The sequence below is a fragment of the Petromyzon marinus genome, chromosome 30 (assembly GCF_048934315.1).
Source record: "Petromyzon marinus isolate PM22_M1 ecotype Great Lakes invasive population chromosome 30, UKy_Petmar_22M1.pri1.0, whole genome shotgun sequence".
Taxonomy (NCBI): Eukaryota; Metazoa; Chordata; class Hyperoartia; order Petromyzontiformes; family Petromyzontidae; genus Petromyzon; species Petromyzon marinus.
This window is the reverse complement of record NC_133696.1, coordinates 5931360-5954885: the sequence shown is the minus strand read 5'-3', so window position 1 is coordinate 5954885 and position 23526 is coordinate 5931360. Positions and strand designations below refer to the sequence as shown.

General features: G+C 45.5%; 1 protein-coding gene and 1 long non-coding RNA gene across 7 annotated transcripts in view; one reads left to right on the top strand and one right to left on the bottom strand.

Annotated features, from left to right (window-relative positions):
* The window catches only part of LOC142929374 (uncharacterized), a 73355-nt gene that overhangs the window by 6688 nt on the left and 43141 nt on the right, over positions 1-23526 (top strand). The window lies entirely within an intron of this gene.
* The window catches only part of LOC142929373 (uncharacterized), an 85588-nt gene that overhangs the window by 57582 nt on the left and 4480 nt on the right, over positions 1-23526 (bottom strand). For 5 of the 6 annotated variants that reach the window (XM_076070653.1, XM_076070654.1, XM_076070656.1 and 2 more), the window contains exon 2: positions 3375-3518. In XM_076070653.1, coding sequence (XP_075926768.1) covers positions 3375-3518 — 144 coding nt within the window. Of the gene's footprint in view, positions 1-3374; positions 3519-4011; positions 4217-4571; positions 4638-8132; positions 8513-23526 lie in introns of those variants that run through there. The other variant, XM_076070658.1, reaches the window with a different exon arrangement.

Below are 23526 nucleotides of genomic sequence, written 5' to 3'. Positions count from 1 at the left end.
TTATGAGTAGATTTGTGGTAGTTAGGGTTAAGATGGTGGTGGTTATAGAGTTAAGGCGGTGATGCTTTGGGTAGGATAAGCAGAAGGAATACGTGGGAAGGGTGGTGGAATTCAAATTTTAATATTTGGCTATCCATGCACAAACACGCACGCACGCACATACAAATGCGCACAGAATGGCATAGAAACTGGTACAACACGATGAGATACCGTGCTCTTGGCAAGCTAAAACGGAAAACGAGCCGGTCTGAAAAGAATATGCACCACTGTCGCAGGGGCGCATTGCGAATATGCGTTTGTAAGCAAACTCCGTACGAACGTGCGTTTTGGTCTACCTCATCGGAGCCCGCTATCGTTGTTATGCCATAAAATTGTGATCAATAGCCATGCCCGTCCTCCTCAACACTGACCGTTGCCCGTGACCCTGCCCATATCCATCACTTTAACACAATTCCCGTACCCTCTTAGCCTACTCATCATATTTGTAACCCAACCACCTAGCAATGTCTCTGACGCTGCCTCGAACACTGGCACAGATGCCTCTGCCAAACCCACACTTGTCTTTTTTCACGACTCAAACCCCAAGTCTTTTCACCCTTTACCAAAAACCCTTAACCACTCTCTAACCCTACCTCTTAAACTAGTCTTGCCCTTAAATCTTGACTTGTAGCTTTCGTGACTGCAGGAATTCACATTCTTGGGTGTTTCGGTAAGGTCACGAAGATAGGTTCAAAGAAAATAACAAAAAATAACAAAAAAACTACGACGTTTCGATCGCAACACAAGCGGTCGTCTTCAGGAAAGTCTTCAGGAAAGAAGACGGCCGCTTGTGTTGCGATCGAAATGTCGTAGTTTTTTTGATATTTTTTGTTATTTTCTTTGAACCTATCTACGTGACTTTACCGAAAGACCCAAGAATATATATAATCTTGCCCTTATTCATAACGTTAACACTAGCCCTACACCTACCATACTCCTAAATCTATTCTTAGTCCTACACCCGACCCCTGTCTCTAATCCTACTACGAATAACCCTGTCAATATTTATAACAAAAACCCTAACCCTATCCCCGGACCACTCACCATACTCCTCACCATATTCCTAACTATACACCAGGCGTTTGGTGGATTGTTCCATCGCTGGAGCATGAAAGGGGGAGGCTTTCATCCAGCAGTGGATTTACCATGGCTGATTAAGATGATGACACTTATCTGTCTCTCTCTTATATAACCGTTAACACTATCCCAGCCCCCGTATCCCTAACTCTGGCACTAGTCCTTACACCTACCTCTTTACCAGAACTCCTCTCTATTCCTAACACTACACACTGCCGCTGTCACCAACCCTACTTCTATAACACCAACCCAGACGACTGTACCAGACCCACACTTGTCTTTTATTTTTTTCCGGGCACGTCGTTTTGTTCTCCCTCTACCCGGCAGGGCTCGAAGCCAAAAGCGAATATCGCACGTCCCTATTTACCAACACCAACTTTCAGACGCATTCACCAAGGTTATTCACGCCGCAACATTGCCAAGCCAGCACGGGCAGGCGTTATGAGCCAGACTGCGCGACGCACACGCACGCACGCACACAAAGAAATGTTGTTGCTCGTGTCCACACATTGCCCTTCTCGGCTACGCCAAAGAGAGACAAACAACGCGTTTGCCACCTTGCACCAGCCGTGACGCACTATTTAATCGCGGGGTGAATAAATCATGAAAATGCTCGTCTCTCTCTCTCTCCCTGTGCAGCTGGCTGGCTTCTATGACACACATTTTAATAACCACAAGCCAACATCCCCATGAACCGTGCTCATCGATGTAAAATAGGACACTGTGATAGCGAGGCGGAGGCTGGCGTCGGCGGCGAGAGCGTGTGCGCGCGTTTGGTCACTAGGTTATGATATCCAGGGCAATGTTATGCGCTCGGTGGATCAGCCTCAGCCGAGGTGGCTACGTCTCCTACTCTCTCCCCGTTTAATCTCATCTCGCCTGCAACAGGGAGAGAGAGAGAGAGACAAAATACCACGTGCCTCTCCGTACAGTGCTCTTAAGTGAGCCTTTAGCCCAAGTTTACGTAACGCGTTTTGCCCCACTTTCCAAAAAAGGGGGACGTCTTTGGATCGTGCGACCTGCATGTTGCAAGCCGCGATCTGGCCGCTTGGCGACTGGGGAGAAGGGGGTAAGGTGGATCACTCCAAGATGGGTACACCGGCAGTCCGCATCATTAAAAGCCAGTGTCTGTTAGCGTCGTGTTTTTCAAACAATAATTCCCCCCCCCATCACTCTCTCGCCTACCAGTTCTCCACAACCCCCACCCCCAATCCCCCCGCCGCCCCCTCCCACACCCTTTGGATGTATTATATAAACGCAGGTCCTGGCGAGAGTCAAAGCAGCAGAGTTTTTTTTTTCTTTTTCTGGAAACATCCAGCAGAATGAAACACAATACTGTATGTCCCAACAAAAATACAATGTATATGTTTAAACCTTTTCATTTCTCAACTTTGCAGCCGTGTAAACTTTTCTCTGGGAACGACAAAGCTCTCCAAAATTCAAAGGCTCCTATCCAGCCTTCCGTTTGGATCCACCCTTCCTGGTGATTTTTTTTCTGCCCCAATTTTATGAAAAAAATAACCCGTTGTGCGGTGATATTTGCGCTGAGACACGAGAGCGGAGAATTTGCAGGCGTTTGGTGGTGGTGGCGTCAGCGGTGGTACGATGTCAGTCCCACACCGGAAGCCGTGGTGGTGGTGCTGTCAGCAGTGGTGGTGAAAGAGGTGGCGGTAGCGATAATAGTGGTGGAGGCAGTGTCGCGGTTAGTGCACTGCACAACGAACCCGGCATGCCGAGTTCGATTTCCCGCTCATGGCCAACACCAGTGACAACTATCTGAACAGGTCCTGGGCCTGCCCTAGGTTAGCTCAGCCTCAAATGAGTAACTGGTGCGCTGTGTAAACATTGTCACAAGGGAGACAAAGGCAGCCGGACGCGGCGTTAGCCATCCACCCCCTCACTGCCATGCCGGCCTTCAAAGGTGCTGTTTGCTAACAGCACTTGCCCCAACAGTCTGTTGAGGCTATATGGAAGATATTTGTATTTGTCTTTGGAGGAGGCAGTGGTGGTGGTGGTGGCTGTGGTAGTAGTTGATGGCAGAGGTGGTGGCGATTGTGGCAGTGGTGGAGGGTGAGGCCGTGGTGGTGGTAGCCGTAGCCATGGCGGTGATGTCACAGTGGTAATAGTGGCGGTGAAAGTGCTTGTTCCGATGTTAACCCACACATAACAAGCCTTACATGGCAAAGGTCAAAGGTGAAAAGGCCGATGTCTCGAGTCGACGAGTGGCAAGAACTGCGTGCGTCTCGCACCGGTCGTACCTTTGGGGGGGGGATGAGCTGCCTCTCACGTCGCCATATCTACGGATTTGCATCTTGATGAAATGGCGGAAGCACAGCGCGGCGAGTCTCGGCGTGCTGGCCCTTTGCCCTGTTGTCGGCGACGGAATTATCGGTGCGCTTTCTCTAAAAATCAGACAGGGGACATTCACCAAGTCATAAACAGGGTGCCAAATGTGCAAGTTTAAAATAAATAATAAGCTGCAAGCCCTTTGTCAAACCACTCCTCGATGAAGGCCTTCCCCCTCCCACCCACCCTTGCTGTGTTGGTCGTGAAGGTTGTTTGACCATACTTCACCATGCTGGTCAGTGTAGAATAGTGAAGGAGGGGGGGGGGGTGCCAGGAACTGATTGACGTATCACTCGGCTCATAGCGCAGAGTGCTAAAAATCGTACTACCACTCCCCCGATTTATATTTACAAAACATTTTAATGCATCTACTGACACAGTGGCAAGGTGCCATGGTAACCTTTTACAGTAAACATGCGTTAGTGCGCGTGCATGCATGCGTGCGCGAGATCATCGCTGGGGCCACCCGAGTTCGATTCCTGGCCACGGCGAGTAACATATGAACTGGTCGTGGGCCACCTCTACATCAACTCGGCCTCAAAAGAGTACCTGCGGCATTGTGGCAACAACATCGGCACTGCTGACAAGACAAAGGCAGGCAGGCGGGCGGGCAGGCAGGCGGGCGGGCAGGCAGGCAGGCGGGCGGGCGGGCGGGCGGGCGGGCGGGCGGGCCAGTGAGCGGGCGGGCGGGCGAGCAGGCGCGGTGCTGGCCAAACCACCCGCTTGTGCACTGTGCCAGCGCTCATTCGGTGCTCTGTAACAGCACTTGCCCCAACATTCTACGTAAGCAGGGGGTGGATGTCTTAGTCTTTTACGTCGGATGCACATGGGCTATTTGTGTGTGCAATTACGTGTGTTGCGTGTGCATTCGCGTGTTGCGCATTTGTACATATGAATTTATACGGGGGGACCCTATGTCTTTGCTTGTGCATGTGCAATCCTATGTAACTGCTAAAGTAATCTATGGCTGGGGCAAAAAAAAACCCCGTCCGTTGAGTTGCTGGCTCACCGCGGGTTCTCACTGTACGTGTGGCGCCCTGAGCCAAGATGGCTCTGCCAGCACAACGCCAAATATAAACTACAACGATCGATTCCGTTCCATGTTTTACCTCGTTTTTTTCTCTCCACGTACTGTACTTCCATTCTTCGCCCTCTCCTCAAGTCACGTCCATCGTCTTCGCATATACGTACACGAACCACACAAACTTACATGGAGACCTATAGACTCAGATACACGAACCACACATGCTTACATGGGAGACCTAAAGACTCACGTACACACAGACTGAGATGGAAACCTATACTCACGTACACGAACCACACAAACTTACATGGAGACCTATACACTCACATGCACGAACCACAGACTTACATTGAGACATACAGACTCACGTACAGGAACCACAGAATTACATGGAGACCTATAGACTCAGATACACGAACCACACAAACTTACATGGAGACCTATAGACTCAGATACACGAACCACACATACTTACATGGGAGATCTAAAGACTCACGTACACACACAGACTGACATGGAGACCTATAGACCCACGTACATGAACCACACAGACTTACATGGAGACCTAAAGACTCACATAAAGGTACACGTACACACACAAGACTTACATGGAGACCTATAGACTCGCGTACACTTACACGAACAGACTCGCATAGCGACCAACAACATGTACACTACCCCAACTTACATTGAGAGCCACAACCTCGGATAGAAAGCCATCAGCTTATGTGAACCAGAGATGTACGCAGGGACACATTTGTGGACTTACAGAGACCCACAAACTTACATTCTCTCAGCCAAAAGTACCATTATTGCAATGGGGTCGGCTGCTCGGATGTTCTTCCTCCACGTGATTCTATCCCACACCTCTTTTCCAGTCACCATCCACAACCACGTCTCGTTCCACCACATCTACCCCCCTCTATGCTGCACTGGATAGCATTTCCACGGCCCTTGTAATTACATCTTCTCATGTCTTTTCTCAACGAGAGGCCAAACCCATCTCCATGACCTTCTCCAGACTATAATTAACCCCTAAGGCACGAACCTATCCAATTCTCTTCCTCCTTTCCCTGAAAGAGATTTCCAACACCCATCTCAGCATTCTCATCTCTGCCACATCAAGTCTATCTTCCGTCTTGCCCCGCACAGTACAACGGCGCTGGTCGCATGCCCGTAACCCACTCTCCTGATCATCGCCCGCGGTCAAATCCACTGCTGGATGAAGGCTTCCCCCCAAGCTTCCGCCACCTCCCTACGGTCTTGCGACGTAATGATCCACAAAGCACCTGCACGTGAGCGGTTTTCATCGCTCCATCATTTAATCGCTCCCATCTCCTCTGTGGACGTCCTCTTAGACACGTTCCATTCTTTGGCTGCCACTCCCATCATTGGTCTTGACCATCGGCCATCATCCCTCCCTTCTTTTTGACATTGAAATGGGATTGGGATTTCAATCTAAAATAACAAAATATCTAAAAAATACATCTGTGTAATCCTCATATAGACCATCACATTTCTAAGATGATGCTCTGCTTAAACATGCGACCCATGTAAACCCAATTGTTGAGTCACAAAAAATCAGATTCTACTGTATCCATTACTGTGGACACTGGCATTCTTCCACCAGCAACCATTTTTTTCATCTCAGCTGCTGAGCACAGGGCCCAAAGTCCGGAAACACCAAGTAGCCAGCAAACGAGCAGCACGACGATTGTTGCACTGCAATAGATTAGAGTTGACGCGCGTTGTTTCTTGAATTGGGCACCATTATAGTGGTTTGAAAACCAAGACAATGGGAGAGAATCCCAACGGCGAGCAGTGTGAGGGAAGAAGCAGTGCGAGAGGTGAAGCTGAGAAGTGTTGTGACCTGCAGTGAGGTGGTGGTGGTGGTGGTGCCAGTTGAACACAGTGTGGGCGAGACAAAATATTCAATCTGGTAGACCGAGCCCTCAACATGGGGGAGGATTCAATGAGTGATATTCACGGCATGCCAAGCTCTTATTGACCAAAACACTTCTGCAGACGTAGTCATAGTTACAACCGCTACGTTTCCGCACTGATTAGATGTATTTTGAACTTCTTTTGCACCGTACATAGCCAACCGCGTTAATCGGGAGATTGAAATGGGATTGGGATTTCAATCTAGATTTAAAAGTGCATAACTCCAGTGGCTTCCCAATATCAGAAGGAAAAGCGTTCCAGACGGCCGTGTCTATTACTGCTAAATTCGATCCCTTACCACCACAGAAGTGGCCTATGCAGCCCATCTCAAACAATGATGATGAAGCTTCAGCATTTCAGATTGGGGCTATGCATTGCTATTGAGCACCATGGTGTTTTCCCCAGTCGTAATCTAAATGAATTGTTGTTTATTTCATCAATTACTGCGCACAAGCCCAAACACCCACACTACCAAGTGGCCAGAGACAAACAGCACTATGTCATTATATTAAGACAGATCCAACTTCAAACGCTGCAGCTAGCAGTGTACCCCAGTGTGTCATAGAACATCCCCAGAAGATGCTGTGACAGAACCGATTGTGAAATCAATTTGATACACCTCTTTAAGCCGCACTGGTGGCAGAAGCACATAGAGACTAATAATGAAACGGGGTCTTAATGACCACTTTCCAGGAGATGACCTTCTTTGGAAAAGTAATCCCTCGCTTGACGCGGTAGATGCATTCCTGAAAAGTGCCGCGTTAAGCTAAAACTGCGATAAGTGAGGAACTACTTTAGACTCGCATAGATGTACACACACACAGACTTACATGGAGACTTATGGACTAGCGTACACTTACAAAAAGTGAAAACTGCGACAAGTGAGGAACTACTGTACTGAATCATATTTGCACGATAAAATCATCCAGCAGTCATCCCACGGCAGGACAAAAAGCTAAGAAGAGGGTAAGCCGCCGACGCATACTGTATCACACCGTTCAGCCGTGCAGCACAAGAAAGTAGTTCGTCATCGACAGCTGAGAAACCGCGTCATCGCGGTGCGCGAAAAGTGTTCCCCAACAGAAGAACCGCGTTATAGCGAAACAGCGTTATGTGATCAAGTATTAAGTGAAGACTTACCGTAATTCGGCTAGGCCAAAATACCTAGTAGAGGCGATGATTAAAGCTCACGGCCATTATCATGGTCACATAATGCAACATTCGGTATAGCTCTGGCATACAAGCCAATTTCAATGCATTGTACACATTGCATGTAATAGAGTGACCCCTCGGCTAGTGGAGGCCGCTACATTCACCAGGCTTACAAAACGGAATCCATGCTTGAATCGAATTGAAACCCTGAATCGTGATAATTCATTGAAGGGTTAGGTGAAGAATCATTGCACTCTTAACCGTACACGCTAATTCCACTGGCTCCACTCCGATGTGGGCGCCACGGTGGCGAGATGTTAACTACCTCGTCTGATATATACCAGATCGTGGGTTCGATCCCGATCCTGCTGCCTATATATTTGGAGTCTGCGTGTCTCTCTCCTCGTGATCGCGTGGATTTTTACCCCGGGTCCTCCGATTTTTCCCTCCAAATTTAGAATGAACATGCGTTTAAGAGTAGAACTCTGTGTAGTGAGTGCAGGGGCCCTTCCGCCAGACGTGTCGCGCGCAAGAAATTGCGGGGCTGTACCTTAACCTCGTAATCTTAACCCATGGAGCGATGAGGTCAGCTCCTGTGCCGGAGAAAGATGGGACTACAGCAGCAACGCAGGACTGAGCGGTGGAGACAGCACGAGGAGGCCTGCATCCAGTAATATATAGGTTAGATGGTTAATAATTATGTATTTTTAAACCCATGCGTCTGCTCTCACTTATGCTTATAAATAAAAGCTATAGATTAGGCATAGCGTAAACATTTGAAGTCCATGTCAATTTTAAAATTGTATTATTTCCAATCAAAAAGATATACGTTTATTGTTCTTCTTAACTCGCTGCGGGCTGATTGGTGTTTGAGGGTACAGCAGAAGTTCCACTGATTTCTACGCTTGTGATTTTGCATCGTCCTCATCGTGAATATTATTTCTCTTTGTATCGCATATAATTCATTATATTGAAAGGGCAGTGACTGAAAAGCGTGCAGTGTCACAAACCTTTGTGCCTCTTAACACACATTATTTGTGTTGAAGCTGCGCTGCCGGTGGTGCACAAGTACAATTGTTTTCTTAAATCACATTTATCAATGACATTAAACGGTAAAATAAATAAAAGGCAACGTTTCGGGAAATGGCCCTACTTCATTGCACAATAGCCCCTTCCGTGTTATAAATAGTCAATGGTCAAAATGTCACCTATTATATAATTTTCCTTTTTAAGGCAGTGGTACTGAATGTGTTGAGTTCTTTGTAGCTATAACACTGTTAACAATGTTATACAAAAGTATATAACTAGACCTGGGTTGAATATAGTTGAATATTAGAGGTTTGGCAGCGAGGAAAGTGCCGTCGTTAAAGGTAGCCTCTAACCAGAATACAATTCTGTTGATGTTCATCAGCACGAGTCATGGTCAATCCACTGCTTGATGTAGTCGCCATCCCTGACAGTTGAGGGACACCACGATCCATCTCGCTCCTGCACATGAGCCGAGCCCTCATCGCTCCACGCCCGTGCTTGTGGTTTTACAAATTAGTTGTGCTTATGTGCATCTTCTGTGTTTGCGTGTGTGTGTATTCTCTAGTGACAATGCAGATGCATACGTTAAAATATTAACATTTGAGCATTCTTCTGGACTTAAGGGACCTTTTTCGTGCGTGTGTTGTCTGGCCGGATGTTTATTTATGAATTCACTTAGGCACTTATAACATTTCTGGCCCAATTTGTGGGGTTTTTTTTCATATAAATTCCTCTCCGGAAAAAAAAATCAATGTACAGTTTTTCTATCCCGGTGTCAAAGCCGGTAAAAATGTTAAATATTGAACATAAACTTGGTAAGATATAGCACAGATTAGGGTCCACTGTTAAATACAAACGAAAAAAAATTGACAAATAGCAGCAACATGCATATAATGTAGTGAATGTACTGTAAGACTTCAACATGGAAGCCCTGCAATTGCTTGCTCACTCCACTGCTTATGGGTCTCCCAAAACAGGGAGCCCTTCTAGATAGGCCAACTCGAGGGTATTTTGGTCTACTCCTCCATCCTGACCAGTCAGACATCTTGGAAGAGGTGAGATTACCCACACTTTACCCCATCACACAAGACATGCTTTTAAACTAAACGTAGTGTACCCAGCATAGGTTTTTCCCCTTTTATCTGGCAACAAAATAGGTGTTAAGTTGTTAAAACACCAAACCGAAACGTTTCACAAGGAATCATGTCTGCATTAACCGCAATACTTGTGGTCAAATGCAAACAAAAACACTATCTTTGTAACTGATTGGTCCACACCAGAAACAGCTTTCTTTTGAGCCTCATCTCAAAAGGCGTCCTCTGGTCTAACAACATTTGAGACTAGGCTCAAAAGAAAGCTGTCTCTGGTGTGGACCAATCAGTTTCAAAGACAATGCATATATTATCAGAGTACGTTTTTTTTGCATTTTGACCACAAGTATTGCAGTTAATGCAGACATGATTCCGTGTAAAAGCTTTCAGTTTGGTGTTTTAACAACTTAACACCTGTTTTGTTGCCAGATAAAAGGGGAAAAACTTATTCTCATATTTTTGTACTGGCAAAGGAGGTCCCATGATGTAGTGTACCCATTTATTCTACTGGGTGGATTCGAGGCAGGGAGATTTAACAAACTTGCCTTGTTGTTTCAACTGCCACGCCAGGAGATGCTGCTGCTGTGGTTGCAATGGTTAGCGCACTGGATTTGCCATGCAGAGGTCACCGGTTCTTACATAACGGATTTCATCTACAATCACACTTCAAAAACATTTCCACCGACAAACATTTATACCGCGATAAATTGTCACCGGGTAAAAAATTATTCCGGCACAAACGACCGAATTGTATGGACAAGCCTTGCATGCCAAAAATGCCGCATACGTGCTTCCAAGTAATGATGTCAAAACACGCACATTGTGATTATTGTGCAGGCTTGAAAATCTGGGATTTCTGTCGTGACAAAACAAGCATCACCTAAATCTTGCAAACGCCGTTTCCTCCCAACCTCCCCATCGCATGCGCGTGTGCGCGCGTGTGTATACAAACACGATTGTGGGGAGCGGTGGTTCAGTGGTTAGCGCGCTGCGGTATGAACCCGGCGACTCGAGTTCAGTTCTCGTTCGTAGCCAACACCAGTGACGATTATCTGAATCTGTCCCCAGCCTCCCCTAGGTCGACTTAGCCTCAAATGAGAATCCTGGTGCGATGTATAAAAACATTTACACTTAGCGAGACAAAGGCAGCCAGGCGTGGTGCTGGCCACCCACCCTCTCATGTGCTGTTCCGGCCGTCATAGATACTCGCTAACAGCACGTGCCCCAACAGTCTATTAAGGCTATAGGGGGCATCAGTCTTTTGTATACATGACTGCTGCTGTGGTGACTCAATCCGACCACACATGGGCATTTTCTGCGGCCGTCTGGAATGCTCTTCCTTCAGATATTACGAAGCCACTGGAGCTATGCAGTTTTAAATCATCTAGACTGAACACTAATTTCTCTAAACCTGCTTATTGGGTTTACTTTGTTGTGCTTTCCCCCGCATCTCAGATTCGCGCGGTTGGCTGTGTACGGTGCGAAAAAAGTTCAATGTACAATGTTATACATTATCGTCACACCTTAGCGCATCGTGCTAACGAACAACGCGCTTGCATAAATCGAATCCATAATAAATAATAAGCCCGAACACGGATGCAACGCCAATGGCGGCCAGACACAGTTTCGCAAAAAGGCTCCAAACCACTAGAAAGACCTTCTTGGCAAATGCGCTCGTAGCTTATTACAGTAAACATGCTGCTGTTGCGGCGGCGTGTGTGCTACCATGAATGGCGATCGAATTGACCACTGGCCCCACACTCCTCACTCACCACCCCCTACCCCATCCACCAACCTCCCCCCCCCCGCCCCCGACATCACCCCCCTTTGCATCGTCGTCGCGTCAAGCGGGTTGGCTGGCCAAGTCGACCACTGGTGAATGGACAGACAGTAAGGGCAGGCAGGCAGACAGACAGATGAACAGACAGAGGGGTAGACGAGAGAGCGGGCAGGCAGAAGGGCGGGAGGGAGGGGAGAGCAGGAGGAGGGGAGAGAGAAACCGGGCTAGGGATGGAGGAGGAGGAGGGGGGCGGCGGTGGTGGCGGCGGCGGCGGCGGGGAGCGAGGATGGCCAAAACGCGGCGGGGTGTGCCAAGTGCAAGGAGGCTCGAGACAATGGTGCCATTCTCCATGGTGCCGGGCACACACCCAGACAATACCAGGCTCCCGCTCGGCGCTGCCGAGGTTGCCACTGCTTGCCAGCGCGTTCCCACTGTAAATAAGCAGCAGAGCCCGCTTAATCCAGCAACCCATGCGTCTCTTCCATCCCCCCCACCCAACCACCACCCCACCACTACAAACGGCTGCAATTTAAAGAAACCTTTCTGCTGCTGGGTTTTTGTTGTTGTTGGTGGTGGGTGGGTGGGTAGTTGGTGGTCAATGGTTGCAGATGAGAGTTGGGTAGAGATGTGTGCTGAAAATGTAAGTTGCACGTGTGGTGCATGGTAAATGGTGAATGTTGATGTAATTTTTTTATTTTATGGAATGCATAATTAATGGCGTGATGCACCGCCTTTGGGTTATTGGTGGTGCTAATTGGCAAAGGTCGCAAAATTAAAAGAAATCCTCTGCTGACTGGGCATTTGTCGTTATTGGGCAGTGGTCATAGTTGCAGATAAGAGCGAGATAGAGTGCCGAAATGCGTGAATGTGTCACGTGTGGGAAAGGGGGGTTTTTTCACCTACAGTTTTGCTGAACGGACAACGTAATTTTTTTTAGTAATTGAATGCATACTTTTAATACTTTTTTCTCTATTAAACGCACGATTCTCTGGCTTTGGATCGGTGTGCTCCCATTCGATTTTTATCAAAGCGCTGCATTGGCAAAGATGTACACGGAGCATTGGAATTCTGCTCCTTAAAGAGCCACCGTGTGAAATTGTTAGCTTCCACTTTGTGGTGTTTTGTTTTGCGGATGTAAGGCAGTGCTGTTAATCATGACATACAGTGCGGGGAAAAAAGTATTTGATCCCCTGCTGATTTTGTACGTTTGCCCACTGACAAATAAATGATCAGTCTATAATTTTAATGATAGGTTTATTTGAACAGTGAGAGACAGAATAACAACAAAAACATCCAGAAAAACGCATGTCAAAAAAGTTATAAATTGATTTGCATTTTAATGAGGGAAATAAATATTTAACCCTTCTGTAAAACATGACTTAGTACTTGGTGGCAAAACCCTTGTTGGCAATCACAGAGGTCAGATGTTTCTTGTAGTTAGCCATCAGATTTGCACACATCTCAGGAGGGATTTTGTCCCACTCCTCTTTGCAGATCTTCTCCAAGTCATTAAGGTTTCGAGGCTGACGTTTGCCAACTTGAACCTTCAGCTCCCTCCACAGATTTTCTATGGGATTAAGGTCTGTAGACTGGCTAGGCCACTCCAGGACCTTAATGTGCTTCTTCTTGAGCCACTCCTTTGTTGCCTTGGCCATCTTTTTTGGGTCATTGTCACGCTGGAATACCCATCCACGACCCATTTTCAATGCCCTGGCTGAGGGAAGGAGGTTCTCACTCAAGATTTGACGGTACATGGCTCCGTCCATCGTCCCTTCGATGCAGTGAAGTTGTCCTGTCCCCATAGCAGAAAAACACCCCCAAAACATGTTTCCACCTCCATGTTTGACGGTGGGGATGGTGTTCTTGGGGTCATAGGCAGCATTCCCCCTCCTCCAAACACGGCGAGTTGAGCTGATGCCAAAGAGCTCCATTCTGGTCTCATCTGACCACAACACTTTCACCCAGTTGTCCTCTGAATCATTCAGATGTTCATTGGCAAACTTCAGACGGGCATGTATATGTGCTTTCTTGAGCAGGGGGACCTTGCGGGTGCTGCAGGATTTCAGTCCTTCATGGCGTAGTGTGTTACCAATTGTTTTCTTGGTGACTATGGTCCCAGCTGCCTTGAGATCTTTGACAAAATCCTCCCGTGTAGTTCTGGGCTGATTCCTCACCGTTCTCATGATCATTGCAACTCCACGAAGTGAGATCTTGCATGGACCCCCAGGATGAGGGAGATTGACAGTTGTTTTGTGTTTCTTCCACTTGCGAATAATCGCACCAACTGTTGTCACCTTCTCACCAAGCTGCTTGGCAATGGTCTTATAGCCCATTCCAGCCTTGTGTAGGTCTACAATCTTGTCCCTGACATCCTTGGAGAGCTCTTTGGTCTTGGCCATGGTGGAGAGTTTGGAATGTCATTGATTGATTGCTTCTGTGGACAGGTGTCTTTTATACAGGTAACAAGCTGAGATTAGGAGCACTCCCTTTAAGAGTGTGCTCCTAATCTCAGCCCTTTAAGAGTGTGCTCCTAATCTCAGCTCGTTACCTGTATAAAAGACACCTGGGAGCCAGAAATCATTCTAATTGAGAGGGGGTCAAATACTTATTTCCCTCATTAAAATGCAAATCAATTTATAACATTTATGACATGGGTTTTTATGGATTTTTTGTTGTTGTTATTCTGTCTCTCACTGTTCAAATAAACCTACCATTAAAATTATAGACTGATAATTTCCTTGTCAGTGGGCAAACGTACAAAATCAGCAGGGGATCAAATACTTTTTTCCATCACTGTAGGTTACAATCGTTTCAGCCTCTACTCATTGTAATTGTTTTAAAATTTTAAAAAATCATTCATGGCAAAGATCGCCAATGAGGTATTATTTTTGTAAGGTTATATTGGAAATGTTGCCTCCTAACGTTAAAGACAAATCTCACGCTTATCATTTATCCCTGGATGAAGACTATAAAGTGTATTCGTGTACAAAACATATCACGGCCATCAGCAAAGTACTATCCTGGCTATACCAATTCTGCAAAATGGATTACTTTCACTGTTATTTTGTTCAATTTGCTTCACAGCTTATTTAACATTTCTCTCTTCACCGCGTAAGTGTATTTTGCTTTATTTTCATAATCATCTTCTTCTCGCCACACTTTGCACGGTTGGCTACATACGGTGCGAAGGAAGTTCAACATGCATGCTTATTCGGCACAGATAATTTTTTTAAGAGTTTCCATTTTCATAACCTGGCCAGATATTAACATTTAGCAACTGACATCTGGGTGAGTAGTGAGCAAAATAGCTCCCTCGATCCTACAGGAGACAAAGAATTAAAAAAAATATTTCCACCCAAAATGTCATCTCATGGAACGTTTTTGCCAATATCAACGTATGAAAATAATCATTCGTTTTACCCTTTCTGGCAATAAATCACGTGGTTAAGATGTTCAAACGCCAAATAAGATACCCTTTGCAAGGAATCAAGTCTGCATTAACCACACGTGATTGTGGTGAACATCCAAACATGATATAGCAGCTGCTCCCTTCGAGCTATACCTACTCCGATACGTGCATTGATTGTCATTGTACTGTTCGCCTTTTGACGTTCTTTGGTCTGACACTGGTGGCGAGACAAGGCCATGAAGAAGGCTGTCTCTGTTGTAGGCCAATCCGTTTCAAAGACAATGCAAGTGTATATTGTCAGCGTGTTTGTGCGTTTACCACAAGTACAAAGACAATGCACGTATCACAGCATGTATATTGCTCGGGGTGTGCAGCTACTATATCGTGTTTTGCATGTTCACCATAATAAGCACGTGTTGTTAATGCGGACTTAATTGCTAGCAAAAGGTATCTAAATTTGGCGTTTGAACATCTTAACGACGTGTTTTATTGCCAGAAAGGGGGGGGGGGGGTAAACCCCACTCTTATTTATTTCACACACCCAAAAATGTCACGTCGGTGACCTAATTTAGCGCGATTGCGTGACCCACCCGCGCATCCCATAAGGCACAAAGGAGACACCTTTAGCGAGCACCACACCGCGCCACGATGGTTATGGTTCTATGCCGAATGAGTAACAACGGGGGTGGTGGAGATAAAGGATGGTGCTGCAGATGGCTTCGTAACACCGTGGAATTAGCGACATGCCGACGCAGCAAAGATAAGCCTGAAGATATCCTTCGTTAATATCGCGTGCCATCTATACGACGATGATGATGATACGATGCAATGCGGTTGTGGCATGACCATTTAAGTCGACAGTGTTACGTTGTGAGCGACTTTGCAAGTGAACCATTTTGGCGGATGGGTGTTTGGCACGCACGGCCTGACGAAATAGAGACATTTGCCTGTAGTGATAGTTGACTACTTACAGTTATTATATTTTTTGCGCTTCGATGAGTACGGTTTCTTTTGTCATTATTACCGAGGCTAAAAAGTGTCCTTTTTGTGTTTGTGTGTTCAGCTTTGTGAATACGAGCCGTGCATGCACGTACAGCATGTGCAACACGCGTATAAATGCCACCAAGCGTACGTTTCTGTCACAAATAATAATGATATTCAAGACGATGTGCTCAGAAGTAATTACGCTTCAGTTCATATTTAAAAATCTCAAGGACACTTCGTTGAGTGGACAAGTTGCATGCACGTTTAACGTCCACTGCCTTCCACTTAATGGGGAAATATTTAACCATAATTAACCAGACTATGCTGTGCGTTTAATTAGCATGCACTAAGCGTACAGTTAGCTGTATTGAAAATAAAGTGCAGTGTACTGCTGAAGCTAATTAAGTTGTCTTTAAAAACGTGTATTTTATTTAAGTGCGTACTCATTGTACAAACTATCACTACTGTGTTGTGCATTGTGAAGGTATTTATTTCATTGTAACATCGGAAGCTTTTATACACTGTACAGGTATTCTAGAATTCCGATTGAACGTTTTAACGTGTTCATAATCCGCATACAGAAATGCACGAGGTGTTGCATCAACCGTTACATAACAAATGTGTGTTAATGTTTAACATTAAACAAGTAAAACCGGGTCAGATGTTTCGCAATACTCGAACATCTAACGAATGTAATTGAGTATCATATTCAGATGTCATGAACCGCAGTGATAACTCCACTGTATTTGCAAATGTTCAGCATGAGAATGCGCACATTAACACAGTAGTGATGTGATGTGAATGTCAAATACAATATAGCAAATTCGTATGTCCAATGCCACTTAATTCCAACACACTCGTCAATGAAACGCTCAATAATTAGCCATACATTATTAAAGGAATACATTTATAATGGTTATTTCAAATACAAGAAGGATTTCTTGATAAAGGCTTTGTTTATATTATCAAAGATTGCAAGCGTGTTCATCTTTTACAACTTTCTGTGTGACCACAAATGCATCCATGGCTACATGCATATTACAGTATAAACGAGTTTAATGTACAGTGCAATATTAATATTATCGTAACGTTCATTGTTATTACGTCAACACGTTAATTATGAATTGCTTTCGTGAATTTAATAATGCAGTTAAATTGTAGGTTACGTTATATGGCATTAGCAAAGGCGATGCAATTGTTAAAAGTGTGTTAACTGTAACGGTATCGTGGAAAATTGTGGTTGCAATTGTACTACTAATTCAAATAATAAATACGACGAGTGTAATAAATATGTAATAGTTACACGGATATTTAAATTGTACTACGTATTATTCTACAGCGTATATGTGTAGTTATATGCAAAAACACAGATAGTATATGCAAATATAAAATGCCATGTACACACACGATGATACAATCACATACACAACACTATTATAAGCATCTTAAATAAAAGTACAAATACGTTTATATACGTACAACATTGGAATTGCAAATACAAGTGCATACACTAAAGCAGCTCTACATTACAACACACACGACTGCAAATGGCTTAAAAAAACACATTACAAATACATGTACAGGTGATTAGGTGATGTATACAAAACCTGTACACTATTATTAGTTATATATGCGTACAAAACACCAATTACGGTACAAATAAGATGTCCACGATAGCAGCATATGTATGCAATATACCCTGTACACGACTTTAAATGCATATTAAATACAAATCACATGCATGTGTAGAGCCATAGAACGCTAATGTATTGCTATGGTCAGCAGAGTGACATTGCCGGGTTCGATCTCAGGGCGCGGCAGCTGCCACCATCGTGCAGGTTTCTCTAAGGAATCACTCCTCCCGGCGTTTATTAATAAATAAAAACACAGCGATGGTAGTGGTGGTGGTAGCGGTGGTAGTGGTGGTAGCGGTGGTGGTAGCGGTAGTGGTAGCGATGGTAGTGGTGGTATCGATGGTAGTGGTGGTAGCGGTAGTGGTAGCGGTGGTAGTGGTAGCGGTAGCGATGGTAGTGGTGGTGGTATCGATGGTAGTGGTGGTGGTAGCGATGGTAGTGGTAGCGATGGTAGTGGTGGTAGCGGTAGTAGTGGTGGTGGTAGTGGTAGCGATAGTAGTGGTGGTATCGATGGTAGTGGTGGTAGCGGTAGTAGTGGTGGTTGGTGGTAGCGGTAGTAGTGGTAGTTGGTGGTAGCGGTAGTGGTAGCGATGGTAGCGGTAGTGGTAGCGATGGTAATGGTGGTGGTAGCGGTAGTGGTGGTAGTGGTGGTAGTGATAGTAGTGGTGGTGGTAGTGGTGGTATCGATGGTAGTGGTGGTAGCGGTAGTAGTGGCGGTGGTAGTGGTGGTTGGTGGTAGCGGTGGTGGTGGTATCGATGGTAGTGGTGGTAGCGGTAGTAGTGGCGGTGGTAGTGGTGGTTCGTGGTAGCGGTGGTGGGGTCAAGTGTGGGGGCAGCTGCCACCTCCGCCTGTCGAGACATCCGAGTCAAGTGCCCCCCCTCTTAAAGAAATGTGGACTGGGATGATGGGAGGGGGGGCTCACTACGGCGCCCCCTAGCGGAGTCTCCTTACGACTGGCGTGAAGCCAGAAGTCAATCGCCAGGGCACACACTCAGGCGCGGTTGTACCGTGACATTCACACACACACCTCTTACCCCCTGCAGTGCGAGCATGCACAACAAAATACAAAGATCACCACCACCACTACACCCCACGTATAGGGTGAACGGACTGTTGGGGCAAGTGCTGTGAGCTAGAAGGCCGGCACGACACGCCACCGCTACGCTCGTGTACAGGGAATATTATTGCAGTGTTATGTAACGCGCGTGGGGGAGCGGTGGCGCAGCGGTTAGCAGCGCTGCGCTACGAACCCGGCGCACAGAGTTCGATTCCCGCTCGCGGCCAACACCGGTGGCGATTTATCTGAGCCGGTGTACCTGGGCCACCTCCCCTAGGTCGACTCGGCCTCAAGTGAGTAGCTGGTAGTGTGGGTGTGTAAACGTCGCCACTGGGTGAGACAAAGACGGCCGGGCGTGGTGCTGGCCACCCACCCATGCCCTCGTGTGCCACAGTGCCGGCCTTCATAGGGTTGCTACTCGCTAACAGCACTTTCCCCGCCAGTCTGTTAAGGCTACACGGGGGATCTTTGTCTCTGTTACGTAATATACAGTACAAAACACATGCACAGTACACTGCGGTGTAAGTATGCAATATACATACACGACGGTAACATTTGTGTTATGTAATACACAACATTTAAACCGTGCTATTGTGTAAGTATGCAATACGTATGCAATACCTACACAATAGCGTACGTTATGGAATATACTAACGCATACGTATGCTACAGTGCATGTTACGTAACGCACAAACATACGTCCACTAAAGTGCACATATACTAGTGTATATAATGTAAAATACAAACTTTTAGTACAATACGCAATGCACACGTACACTACAGTGTATGTTATGTAATACACAAACACGCGCACACTACAGCTCATACTAAATAATGTAAGAGTACTGTAGGTAATACTTTAGCCTGCGTTACAAAGCACACACATCAGTGCTATGCCGCCAATTACATTATCGATATATGGCAACTTAACAATTCATTTGTAGATCGACAATATCCATCTGTGAATTCAATAAAATATAATATATAGTACACAAGTAAAATAAACCGGGGTTCTTTTTGCATCGCGAGATCGTGTCGACATGGAGGCTTCATCCAGCAGTGGATTGACCATGGCTGGTAATGACGACGATAATAATACAATTAAGAATAAATATGTAAAGTAAATACATACAATAGCAACATTCCCGTCTCATCATAAATTGGCGCAGATCTGCGGCTGTCAACCTCAAGGAAGATTCGGGGGGGGTGGGGGAGATTGGAATGACGTCCAACGCAAATTGTTTACAATTGGTGACAAACACACGTCTTTATTATATAACATGTGTTAGTCGGCAAAAAACAATGTTTACCCGTCTGTATTCTAATTTCGTTAAAAAACCTATTTCATTACTCGCCATCAATGTACAGTACCTGTATAACAATTTGCTCACAAACTCAAAAGTGCAATCGAAATCCAAAGATGCTCTCAATATTATTATTACGTGTTTTTGTCGTAGTGCACTGCGACACGTCTTCACCAAACCGCACCGAAGACTGGCGTGGTGAAGTATGGTCAAGTAACCCCCCCCCCAAACGAAGCCAACACAGCGTGGGGGAGGATGCACTCATCCAGCAGTGGATTATCCAGAGTCAATACGGATTGCGAAACGTTATATCTTTTTTTAATCCGAAAGCATATACAGTATTATTCATCTATTTCAATACGAGTGTATAGAGAAGACACTTTTAAAAAATAATGTAATAGGAAAAAAACACATTCTTGGTTCATCTTCTTTGGTTCTTTCGGTAAAGTCACGTAGAATGAGAATAAAATAATAAATTGATAAAATAAAATAACACAATATTCTCACGACGTTTCGGACAGCGCTGTCCTACCAGACAGTCTCGTCCCTTCACCTGATGAAGGCCGCTTGTGTTGTGGCCGAAACGTCGTGAGAATATTATTGTGTTATTTTATTTGATCAATTTATTATTTTATTCTCATTCTACGTGACTTTACCGAAAGAACCAAAGAAGATGAATCATTGCAGTCACGAAAACTTTAAATCGAAAACATTCTTGGTTCTTTCATTAAAGTCACGTAGAAGGGAAACAATAAAATAATAAAAATGTGAGGATTTTATTTTTTATACAAGGCACCCACAAGTTCGATAATAAAATAATAAAATCCTCACATTTTTATTATTTTATTGTTTCCCTTCTACGTGACTTTACCGAAAGAACCAAGAATATGAATCCCTGCAGTCACGAAAGCTTTAAATCAGAAAAAAAACAGTTTACAAATCTCCGTTTATCCACTGCTGGATGAAGGCCCTTGCGTGCCGTGTCGGTTCTTTTGACCATACTTCACCACGCTCGTCAGCAGTTGATTCATCTCTCGACGTGATTAGCCGCAAACCGGGAATCGAACTCGGCTCTCCGGGTTCACAGCCAAGTGCGCTAACCACTGCGCCACCGCTCCACCGCCGTCACCAACACCCCCCCATGAGCAGTCAATGGTTCCAAGCACTGCGCTACAAGGGACCCACAAGTTCGATTCCTGACCACGATCACGCGGTCTTACCACCCATCCGCCCGCCACATCTTTTTTTTAAATTCCCCAACTCCCTCATCGCTGACCAGAGTGGTGAAGTATGGTCAAAACAACCCACGTGGTCTAGGGGGGGGTGAGGGCGGAGGCCTCTTTCCATCCAGTGGGTTGATTGATTTCCAACGGGGCTGGGCATTTTTTTATTAAACAATATAATATCACATTGTCAGGATTATATTTTACTAAACGGTGTCTTTTGTAGTGTCCGGTAAACATGTTTAATCATCAGCCATGGTCAATCTACCGCTGGATTAAGGCCTCTCCGATTTGCCGCTATCTCGTCGCATACTTATAAATATATTATCATTTATATACTTTGGCAGTCTCGATTACAAATGCTATACACATGGATACGAATGCGTGATGTAGCAATGTTACGTAACTTTATAAAAAAAATAAAGGGTTTTTTTGACACGTGTATACTGTATACAGTAAACCTATAAGTTAATCGCTTTGACTATTTTAGCAAACTATAAAAACTATACATCATAGAACAAAATGAACGTACATTATTGTATATCGTTCTTAGATTACCACACTAGGTAAGAGACCGCCAACAATAATTTCATAATTACTGCACAAACCCATTGGTGATGAGAATGTGACAATGTTGGAATGCAAACGCTTGTAATTAGGCAACGAGATTTCCACTACAATTAACACAGATATTAGCCCCCCACCCTACCCCAAATTATTACTTTTGTATTTAAAGGCGTGTGTCACTGACTGCTACAATACAAGATATATGATAAAGAGTCCAAGTGTGTGTTGTGGTTAACGCACCCAAGCTACAAACCAGTCGGACCAGAGTTCGATTCCAGCTCACGACAAACATCAAGTGGCCATTATCTTGAACGCAGTTCTGGGCCACCCCTAGGTCGACTCCGCCTTAAATGAGTTACCTTCTGGCGGTGTGTACAACACGAGCACTGGGGGAGACAAAGGTGGCCGGGCGTGGTTGCTGGCCACCAAACCCTCCTTTCGTGTGCCGAAGGTGCTGGCTAACAACACTTGCCCAAGCAGTCTGGGGGTCCTTTGTCTGTATATCTACAGTATATACGGTGTATAACATACACATGTACGGACGTTACTTCGCTACCCACTATAATCACCAAGAAATGTCTGTCCGTCCCGCACGTGACGTCACTCCACGAGGCCCGCCCCCCCCGCGGGACGTCACTCATTAATATTCATGAGTTGGTGGATTTTTACACTAACGCAGAGAGGAAGGTCGAGCTGAATTAAATAATTAATTACGCAAAGTCGCTTCAAATGACGTTTCTTTGCAGAAAGTGACGGTAAAAAATAAATCTACGCAGCACAGTGCTGCATCCGTGCGTGACGTCAGTGCAAAAGAGACCCCCCCCCTCATTAATATTCATGCCCGCGTGGAAATTTCCACGAACGCACAAGGTCGCGCACTCCACATGCCACACCCCTCCCCTCATTAATAATCATGAGCGGGTGACATCACTCCACGTGCCGCACCCCTCCACAATAACCATGAGGGGGTGACGTCACTCCACATGCCGCACCCCTCCCCAATAACCATTAGCGGGTGACATCACTCCACGTGCCGCACCCCTCCACAATAACCATGAGGGGGTGACGTCACTCCACATGCCGCACCCCTCCCCAATAACCATGAGGGGATGACGTCACAACCCATGGAGAAACCCCCCCCCCCTCATTAAAAATCATGAGCCGAAAAATGTTTCTATTGAATGTCAGATTTACTGCAATATACATACACCCGTCCTCGGACGGGCAAAAAAAGCAAGTTATATATAAGCAATCATTGCGCTGCATCGTATTAACCCGACAGTATGACGGAGACGATCATCCAACAGTGGCTGTGTAAAGAGATAGGCTGTTATTAATACATACTCTTTGGTTCTATTGGGTAAAGTCACGTATGTGAAAATAAAATAACAAAAAAATCACGACGTTTCGGCTACAACACAAGCGGCATTCACCATTGCGTTGTGGCCGAAACGTCGTGATTTTTTGTTATTTTATTTTCACCTACGTGACTTTACCCAATAGCACCAAAGAGTATGGATCCTAGCAGTCACGAAAGCTTTAAATCTAGAATTGTTATTAATACGTAATTCAGATTCACTACTTTGTATGTAGGCTTCAGTGCTTTAATGAATACACGTCGTTTCCCCAGGCTATTACTACGACCGTAACGTGAAGAGTACCAAACTGCATACCGATATTGGGCACCTTTTCGCCCAAGTTATCCACGGCGAAAATATACTGTCCGATAAATTAAGATAACAAACCCCGTTATCTAAAAGCCTTAAAAGAACACGACTTTTGGGGCAAGTGCCGTTATAGCGACCAACCAAACCTTCGGGAATGGCCCGGCAACGATCGATAATAATCGTCGCCGAATTGTTGGC